Consider the following 10,178-nt stretch of genomic DNA (forward strand, 5'->3'; position numbering starts at 1 on the left):
TATTTTTCTTCACTCACCATTATCAAAATTAAATTGATAAGCATTTAATGAGAATGAGAAATCAATATCAAGTTTATATGTTATAAAAATAAAAAATAAAAAGTACTTGAAAAAAATTTGATACAAACTTTACTTACAAAATTTTCTACCAAATATGCCATATGATCATGTTCAAAATGTTTGTCTTCACTTACCATGAACAAAATAAAATTAATGAGCATTTCATAAGAATGAGAATTCAATATCAAGTTTAAACTTTATTAAAGAAAAGCTTTTTTTTTCGAAAAATGTAAACATAAATTTTTTGTCATTTACTAAACGTGTTTCTCGTTCTTTTTATTCTAGGAACAGAAATTGATTTGCATGAAGCACAAACGTGTTGCTCTTTTTTTATTTTAGGAAATCGTAAATTGACGATTCTACCAAACGTGTTTCGTTCTTTTTATTTCAAGAACAGTTTTTTTACACTTACCAAACGCGTTCTTTTGTTCAAAACTGTTCCCCGGATGTAAACATTTTTTTTTTATTTCCCTCGGAACAAAAAAAAAAAGAACAAAACGTTACCAAATGCGCCCTTAGCAATTCAGGGTCCTTGTTTGAGACAATGTTCACTTTAGGTCATTTTTTGAAAAATAGCTCAACTTCGCGCTTCTTATTTGAGATTTTCCCTAAATAATATAAAAATATATATTTAAAAATAATCATTTATATCTTACAAAAATATTTCTATTATCAATAATAATGATAATAATAATTTGTGTCTAATTATCTTGGTAGAAAATAAAAATGTTTTTTGCATATTTAGTTTTTATAAGTATGTAAACGATTCTTGTTAGAAAATATTTTTCAAATTATTCATATTCCGTGAAACATACATTATCTTAATTGACATTTAAATCACATTTTGATATTTCAATAAAAATGGTCATTCACACGGTCATCCCTAATTTTATCACATTGTTTTTGCAACCTAATTCTTGGAAAGATAACACCAAAACTTCCTCGCCTTCTTGGCCACTTAGCACACCTCTTCGGAAAATACCAAGCACAAATGCAAATTTCATTTATGGAGGACCATTTCGCGTCTTCATATAAATTGTTGCCATTGCATATTTACAAAAAAAAAAAAAAGAATTGTCGATTTACTTGCTCATTCCCTTGTCTCGAATTCTCACATCCACTCCAAATGCTCGAACCCAAACCTAAGCAAAGAAGGCATTGAAATGAGTTCATAAGAAGGGGTAGTTTGGTCTTTGAGTTGAGAAAATATTGTGTGCACCTTGTGGCTTCCTCCTTGAAAACAACCCAAATGTCAACCCAAATCTTAAACTGAGTGGGCGGGCTTTCTTTTTAAGAAAACGATCTTTTTTTTTGTGCTCACCTCTCTCTAGGTTCCCCTCTCCCCGACTAACGAATCATTCGTGTTGCCCCTCCGGCTTCGGCTCATTCAGCACCTCTGCTCTATCGACTATGCCTTTTCTCTCTCTCTCTCCCCTTCCAAGTCACGACCGAGCCCTTGTCCAACGAACCATTACATGGCCTTCGTCTCCACCGTCGCGGGATCACGATAAATCTAGAGGGTTCACACCGACGACGCTGTCCTATTGCCTCGAGTTCTCAACCTTAGGAGAGCGAGAGAGAGTGTTCTCCTGAAGAAGAAGGCCGGCTCGCTTAGTTCGGAATTTGGTGTGGTGTTTGATCCTGTTACGCAAGCGTAATCGCGTTCTCAAGAGTCTTCCTTTTTTGTTGCGCCGGTCATGCAACGTGCGCGCAATATTTCTCCACACGAGTGTCGAGACTCGCGCCACGTGCGTGCGTTCGGGATCATGGAAAGGACACACGCATGAAATGAAGAGAGGGACATCCTCGTCAGCCACGGGATGGGCCGAATCCTGAACGTCGACGCCAGGCCCAATATCCCCATCGATGGCCGAATCGAGGGTCGACGCTCGGCCCAATATGCCCCTCGATGGGCCCGATCCGTGCGCGCTTTTTGACTTCAAACGCAACAGTCCCTTTCCTTCCCCAGACTGACATTTCTCGCCCTCGATCTTGCAAGACCAAAAAACAGTGAGTCCTCCGTGCGCACCCGAAGTACCAAAGGATAAGATAAGCCGCCTGAATCTTCCTTCTCCTCCCCCTTCAACCGCCCACCTCCCCTCGCCGCCTCCGCCTCCGCCTCCGCCTCCGCCTCCGCCTCCGCCTCCGCCGGCGATGGGCCAGTCGTCGTCCTCGACGGCCCCGCGCCCGGCGGCCGCGGCGCTGACCCCGACCCCGACCCCGACGACGGCCACTGGCGGCCAAGTCGAAGGCCGTGGATCTGGCCGGTGCTCGGGGAGGCCGCTGCCGAGGAGTGCGCCGCCCCGATCTCTCCCTCTCCATCTCCGATCTCCCTGACGAGTGCCTGGCCTGCGTCTTCCAGTACCTAGGCTCCGGGCGACCGGGCCCGGTGCTCCTCGTGCGCCGCCGCTGGCTCGCGGTCGAGGGCCAGAGCCGCCAGAGGCTCGCCCTCCACGCCCAGTCGGAGCTGCTGGAAGCGGTCCCGGCGCTGTTCGCGCGGTTCGACTCGGTCTCGAAGCTCGCGCTCGCGTGCGACCGCAAGGCGCTGAGCATCGGCGACGACGCGCTCGTGCTGATCTCGCTCAAGTGCAGGAACCTCACGCGCCTCAAGCTGCGGGCTGCTGCGCGCTCACGGACACGGGGATCGCGGTTCACGAGCAATTGCCGGGGCTGAGGAAGCTCGTGCGGATCCTGTGCGTTCGGAGCCAAAGGCTTGAACGCCGTGATTGATCACTGCGCCTCCTCGAAGAGTTATCTGTGAAGCGGCTCCGGAGTCCCACTGAAGGTGCTGCGGCGGAGCCGATTGGCCTGGTGCGGCTGCCGCCTCCTCAAAACGATTTGCTTGAAGGAGCTTTACAACGACAGGGCTTCGGTCCGCTGATCATCGGCTCGAAGAATTTGAGGACGTTGAAGCTGGTGAAATGTTACGGAGATTGGGACACGGTGCTCCAAGTTATGGTGGAGAGGGTCGCAAATTAGTGGAGATCCATCTGGAGAGGATCCAGGTAAGCGATTTGGCATTGCCTCGCTATCTAATTGCTCGGATCTCGAGATACTGCATCTGTTAAAGACACCGCACTGCACGAACTTAGGCTCATATCGGCAAGCCGAACGTTGTACGTTGTTGAGGAAGCTCCATATTGATGGATTGAAGCTGAACCGCATTGGCGACGATGGTTTGATTGCTGTCGCAAAGCGTTGCCCTAATTTGCGAGAACTTGTTCTTATCGGCGCCAACCTACGGAGTTGAGCTTCGGATTTGCTAGGATCTAACTGCCTCACGTTGGAGAGACTGGCGTTTTGCGGTAGCGATACGGTTGGAGACGCTGAGATTATGTGCACGCGGCTAGGTGTGTGGCGCCAAGAAGCTATGCATCAAGAATTGCCCAGTTTCGACGAAGGAATGAAGGCATTAGCCTCTGGCTGCCCTAACTTGGTGAAACTGAAGGTTAAGAAGTGTGGGTGGAGTGACTTCGAGGGTGCAGCTTGGTTAAGAATGAGAAGGGGATCGCTTTGCGTTGAATTTGGACTCCAGTGACCAAGAACAGATAGACGTATTCGCCAGTGATGGTGGAGGAGAAGAAAATCATGTGGAGTTTCCTCCGCGTACCTAGCCAAACAGCCGGCGCTAATATTGCATCATCGAGCGCACCAGTCGGTCATCTTCCTTTAAATCGAGATTGGGCAGTTTGAGAGGAAAGAGTTTGATGGCATGCACGTTCAGAAGATGGTCAAGTGGCAGTAAAGATTCCTAAAAGCCAAGATCTTAGGGGAATCTCTGAACAGCCAGGGTAAACCAATGACTGTCCCTCGGCGCATCAAATTTGAATTGTTGACTTTAGTGGGTCTGAAGGTTTCGAACTTTGATCTTCAGATGATCAGCTTCGTGCCATCACCGATTGTTGTCCTAACATGCACAAACCTGTTCTAATTAAAGTCATCCTAAAAATCAGCTTGGAGTTTGCTGGAATTAAATTGCCTGAGTTTAGAGTGGCTTTTAGCAATCAATGGTTAGTGATACTATCCTCTTAGATTGATGGACGGGCGGAGGGGTGTTTGGAGACATGCATCAGAGGCCGTGTGGGATTCCAGATCGACCCGTGTCTTGACCAGATAATGTCCGAGCGTTCGTGGGATGAGTTTCTGGGACTGTTCTCTCTTGACCAAATTTGAGGTGAGGGTCGCCTCGTCTTCTGACTCTTGTTCAGTCTTTCCTCGGATACCCTGTTGATAATATCTGAGATCTGTTCTACTATTTTTTGTGTGTTTGTCTTGTCTTCTTCTTTGCGGTTGTGTCGGATGCGAAAAGTGGGACATCGAGTGACTGTGAAAGAACGCAGGAGGGATTCCGAAGTTACTGAATTGTGAAGTGTTCTCTGCTTTTCTATGTCAAAATGAGAGATTTCCCTTCTTGTTTTGGTGAAAATGGAGTGCAAGTTGCCGATTCTTCGTCTTCGAACGCCGCGAGAAATGCGCAGAATTTGGTCACTCGGGTTTACCAGTGCCGATTGCGCGGCCGCTCTTGTTTAATCACCATCACATGGAGTAAGCACATGATGGGTCAAGGCCTGAGTGTTGGGATTGACGATTCCTCGAACCAGTGCTTGTGTAAGGTGGACATAAAGCCTTGGTTGTTCTCTAAGAGAAAAGGGTCCAAGAGTTTAGAAGCTTATTCCTGTAAAATCGACATATACTGGGACCTTTCCTCAGCGAAATTTGGATCTGGGCCCGAACCACTGGAGGGGTTCTATGTGGGTGTCGTCGTCGATCGGCAAATGATCTTGCTTTTGGGGGATTTGAGGAAAGAAGCTCTCAAGAAGACAAATGCTGTGCCGGTGCCTTCGAATGCTTATTTTCTTGCGAAGAGAGAGCATGTTTTCGGTAAGAAGATGTTTGTCACGAAGGCGCAGTTCTGTGATAATGGTCAAACTCATGACTTGGTAATCGAATGTGACACGAGTGGTGTAAATGATCCGTGTCTCCTGATTCGTGTAGATAGTAAGTCCGTGATGCAGGTGAAGCGGCTGCGGTGGAAGTTTCGGGGAAACCATACCATTTTGGTTGATGGTTTGGCAGTAGAAGTTTTCTGGGATGTTCATAATTGGCTGTTTAATCCGTCTAGTGGAAATGCTGTTTTCATGTTCAAGACATGCCTATCAGCGGAGAAGTTATGGAATAGCCAGCCCTTCTCCGAGCCGAATGCGTTGCAGTGGTCCTTCTCGCAAAGATTTTTGGACTCAAAGTCCCAAGGCCTTAGCTTCTCGCTGATTTTGCACGCATGGAAGAATGAGTAGATAGGTTGAGGAAATCCTCGCGGAATACTGACAAAAGGAGCTTCTGAAGAGTTGTTTTTGCCCCACTCTTATCAATTATGTGATTGAATTACACCTTTAATTTTATTGAAATGGGTCCATTTATTCTCTCTTGTTTTCTTTGTTTTTTTCTTTTTCCCAGTCTCTTTTCTCCTGTTGCTATTTTTTCACTTTTGTGTGAGTACTCGAATGTTACTCAAGCAATTTAAATAGATTAGAGGAAGTTTACTTGTTCGGAGTTGTCTGTATATTCCTCAAGTACTTTGGAAACTTTTGTATAATCTATGAAGCTTTAAGTTTCCTTGCAGAAGTACTATGGTAATGGTTGGCATTCTTTTGCCTTGATTGTGTGCTCCTGGCATACAACAAAATCAGTAAGTACTACCTCAAAAAGTTAATATACACATCAGCTTTTAAGCAAACTCAGATCTTATTCCCTCCTTTTTTGTCTAGTGAAAGTTATAATACTTCCGGCTGTCCTGGCAATCCGAGTGATTTTGCAGCCACAGTGCTTAAGCTTGCTTGGAGAATTTACATAACCATGCCCGTGGAATTGAAGAGTCTGTGCATTGTGTTAGATATTTCTGACACATTAAGACTAGTTGCACTATACAATATTACTAGTACAGAACATGACATGAAATATATCAACACGTCGTTTCTCTTGTACATTATTAACATGTCATCTACTATTTGTTGCTGGATAGTAGGACGTGGAAATGTTAATTGTAGCGAAAAGGCTTCGTTTGGTTTTATAAAGCAGATTATCCTATTTCCGTAGAAGTGCTTCTCTATTCCTCTTTTCACCCCAGTGAAGCACAATAGCATTTGTAATTCTCGTCTTGCTTCCCCTGAAACACATCAAGTCAATAGTCCTCCAACCATATCATGTAAAAGGCATTCAGTTTAGTTTTCAGAAGCAGAACTCTGATACCAGAATGGTGACTCATTTAGTAATTGCTCTCTGAGTTAATACTGATATTGGCTTACTAAGCTTTATAATTCGCAGAGTCTCTGTAAGTTTATCCTATTCTTCCTCAAGTAGGGTGGCTTTCTTATGCCATGCTATGTTAGATTTTAATTCTCCTATATTGTTTGGAAAACTTCGAATAGCCATGAGGTGAGGGCATTTGCCACGGGAAGCTCCAAAAGTCAATTGGCGAAATGCAGCTTTACTGAATGGTATGTGTAGTTTGTAGTTCACTTAGTTTGTTGAACGTGTTAGTGCTTGAATTGCCATTACTATGGAGGAGATTGGATTATGTTTTTCTTCCTCAATAAAGGTGTTCTGATTGGTCAATTTTATGGGCAACTAGTTTTTGACTGTAGAAATATATAGTTGTGTGCAAATTTCTCAACCTTGGTGATGTGCGTTGTGAATATTGAGAATGGAATGCTGTTTGTCATGTTCCACTGTGTTGTCTGTTCGATTCATAGCTACCTGATGAAAATCTTTCCTGCACTTGATCTTCGTGGACTGGTGTAATCTTAGCCTTCAGATCAGTCGGTCCCGCATGGGAGGCACCTGATCAGATGGCTTAGCTTCATTGCATCCACACAGACCCAGGTCCACCCAAGGGAGACTGTCTCATTTAGTAGGGACGGGTGCTTTCGGAATATTCTTTCAGTTTTGTTTATTACGCACCATGACAAGTCATCATAATTTTCCAGCTGAAGTGCTTCCTCTTGATGAAAATCCTTTTGTTCTTTCTTCATGTTCTCTTTCTCTGACCATTTGTCAAATCTAATGTTTGGCATTTTTCCCCTCTTCACTAACGTTTGTTGGAGATCTGAAAGTTTGAATCCTTCTCTGTATTCATTGTGGTATTGTGGGGTTTGCTCATGTCTATGATTATGAGCAAAACGTCATCTGTCTATTTGTTGAACTCTCTTTCGATATGGGGATTCCTGAGACAGTTTGAGTTTGAATGATGCGCCATATTTTAGCGAGGGAAAGTGAGGCCAGTTGTTGTTATCGTTGTCTTTGTCGCTGTTGCTGTTGTTGTTGCTGTTGTTGTTATTGATGATGTCTGCTTGTCTTATTTGGTGCATAAGGATTCTTGGATTCATCTTGCGTGCCCTGGGATAATTAGTTTGTCGCAGACCGAAAAGCTTGTTATGTATTGTCTACTTCAGGTGGATGTACTAAATCTATCTATGAACTAATCCTCATCTCCCCACCTGTAGTTTATTAATGACCACTGTTGTATCAGGCCTGGCCGGTTTCGGTTGCTTACAAGGATTTATGACTGTTAACTGCATAAGTTAGTGAACTTTCTGGGGTTCAAGTTCCAGATGTAGAATCAAAATGAGGCAAGAAAAGGAGCTCTTTAGTTTAGCTGAGTGAAATCAATGTGGTCTTAGAGATTTCTGGAACCTCAGGAACATCTTTCTCGTTGAAGCTGAGCCGCTGAGACTTTTGGTCAATAGGCGAATGTTGAGATCTTGAACGTCTCGAAGCTAGCATTGGCATCTGGTCAATGGAGCAAAAGAGAAGGGAATTGGGAGTGAATCTGGGTGTAGGGCAGAACCTAGATCCAGGTTTTAAGCACAAGCTTTAATTAAGGATTAAGATACAACCCATAGAAAAATAGGGCACAAGGCATTGCTACATGCGTTGGACCTTTTTGGAGCTTTCTTTATTTTTGTGTGCAGGGCCAAACCTCCAAATTATATAATAAAAGGGATATTGGTAATGAGTGTTTATCGGATCTTGTTTAATATACTTAAGACGAAAAAAAAAAAAAGGCAAATTGCCTTTTCTATGTGAGGTCAACGTAGGGCGGTAGCGGGTCTCGAGATGAGACAAGGAGGGAAGAGAAAACAGAATGAAAGCTGCGGCTCATCGGTTCTGCGCCCACATTCCGAAATCCGGGCGCAGACGAATAAGAGAATTCCCCTCATTAATGAGGCAATAATCCCCAAAAATAAGATTTACTATGATCCCCAAAAAGAAAAAAAGAAAAAAAAATCGTTTTTCTACACATGTGTCTCCTAATTAGGATACTACAAAAAAAAAAATCAAATTATGTCTATTATGACATAAAGATCCTCAATTTTTTTATAAAACGAAAAAATTAAAAGTTATTTTAATTTTATTGTGGATATATTTGTCATATCAATATAAGTTCGGAGGTTTTTATAACTTAAAAAATTTGAAGTATTTTATGGTATAGTGGGTAAGTTTAAGGTTTTTAATGATATTAAAAAGTTTGAATGTTTGTGCTGCAATAGACATAATTTAGAATTTTTTATGATAATAATCACTTATAATTACTTACTCGAAAGACCCTATTTATCAAACATGGAATTAGTTACACGTGTAATGTAAACTGATCTTGGATCTCACATTGATCACTTTCACTTACGGTGCGTGAAATCAACCAAATATTATATATAATAGTATTCTTTATTTCCATGACTCGAATAGCTTGAGCAATACTCGCTTTTATTCTTGAAACTATTTGCCTTTTGCCCAAACTTTGCCAAACCGTTTTAAAAGGGGTTGATATTTTTAAAATCTTACATTGATATCATCGAAACACAACTACCTCAAATTGATTTTCATCACACACAAAATCCAAAACCGTTAGTCCCCAACACATTTTCCCCATAATTAATATTCACTTTACGAAAAACCATAAATCAGTTCCCCCCAACACCAATCTACTTTCTAATAACAATTTTGGATCTGAGCTGGAGACTATATCTAGATCTAGATTACCCATTTGAGATTTTCTTTTTTTTTGCAAGAAAAAAAATTGTTCAGGATAATGAGGTGCCGATTTGCAGTTTTTGTACGACGAAATTAAGTTTAAAATAAATTTAACAATGGATACCAATTTGGAACTATTAATGCTATTATGCTTATTGAAATGTTGCATATCTTATGTCGATGAGAAAACATTAACCCGTAAATATCCCAAAACTGATTTTTTACTTTGAATCCTTCTCACAGTTATGAAATAATATTTAAAGTGCGTTTGTTTTATGAAATATGAATAATTTAAAAAATATTTTTTAAAAAATGATTATTTATATCAGTTACAAAAATAAATAAACAAATCATGTTCCAGAAAATATTCAGATATAATCTATTGTCAATAATAAATATTTTTTTATTGAGAATTTTTTTTTTTAAGCAACATGTACGTTCACCTCGGTAAAATTAGTTTTCAACTCATTAATTTTTCACAAAATAAATGAAGCAAAGTGCGCGGCCAGCAGGTGGAACCAAAAGCTCGTGTGGTGTCGCAATCGTATTTGGAATCCATCGATACGTGTCGCGTAGATAGGGACTCATGAGCTACGGTTAAGCTAATCGCAGCCGTCGGTTTGGTCCGCGTGGGTTCACGGGATGGGTCCCTGCCGTTCACCCTCGGGACAAAACGAGGCGGGGCCTAGCTAGCACGGGCTGTAGCTACACCGCCACAGTGGCAGTCTTGATATTCCTCGCGCATTCCCAGGCAAATGTTATTTTGTCGGGTTTGATATTCATAATTCTAAACTAATTGAAATAATTTAAAAAAAGCTAGTTAAAATTAGTTTAAGTGCTCTTTTTGCTCGTGCCTCTGGCAAAGGAGGGAGGAATTAGAGCTAATTGCGCTTGTCTTCCGATTTTTAAGCCGTGATTAGCGTTTATCTATATGTCCATATATGCATATATAAATATTATCATTTTTTTTTTGGTAAAGGTAAGATAAAATATTATCATATTGGTCTGCAAGAAACAGATTCTTTTGACCTCTTAAATTAGTTCAAAATCAACTTACTGTAAATAACTTGATTTATCTTTAAATGAGTCCG

At 41.9% G+C, this 10,178-nt stretch overlaps 1 protein-coding gene and 1 pseudogene across 1 annotated transcript; both read left to right on the plus strand.

Moving 5' to 3' along the window:
* Positions 1-2,214: 2,214 nt before the first annotated feature.
* On the plus strand, positions 2,215-3,598 carry LOC120290683 (annotated as a pseudogene).
* A 491-nt stretch (positions 3,599-4,089) lies between these two features.
* LOC104430401 lies at positions 4,090-5,682 on the plus strand. The gene is made up of 2 exons (XM_010043136.3): positions 4,090-4,234; positions 4,370-5,682. The coding sequence occupies exon 2, from the start codon at positions 4,455-4,457 to the stop codon at positions 5,352-5,354; it is 900 nt and encodes a 299-aa protein (XP_010041438.1). The 5' UTR covers positions 4,090-4,234; positions 4,370-4,454; the 3' UTR covers positions 5,355-5,682.
* Positions 5,683-10,178: the final 4,496 nt, after the last annotated feature.

Source organism: Eucalyptus grandis, chromosome 2 (assembly GCF_016545825.1).
Source record: "Eucalyptus grandis isolate ANBG69807.140 chromosome 2, ASM1654582v1, whole genome shotgun sequence".
NCBI lineage: Eukaryota > Viridiplantae > Streptophyta > Magnoliopsida > Myrtales > Myrtaceae > Eucalyptus > Eucalyptus grandis.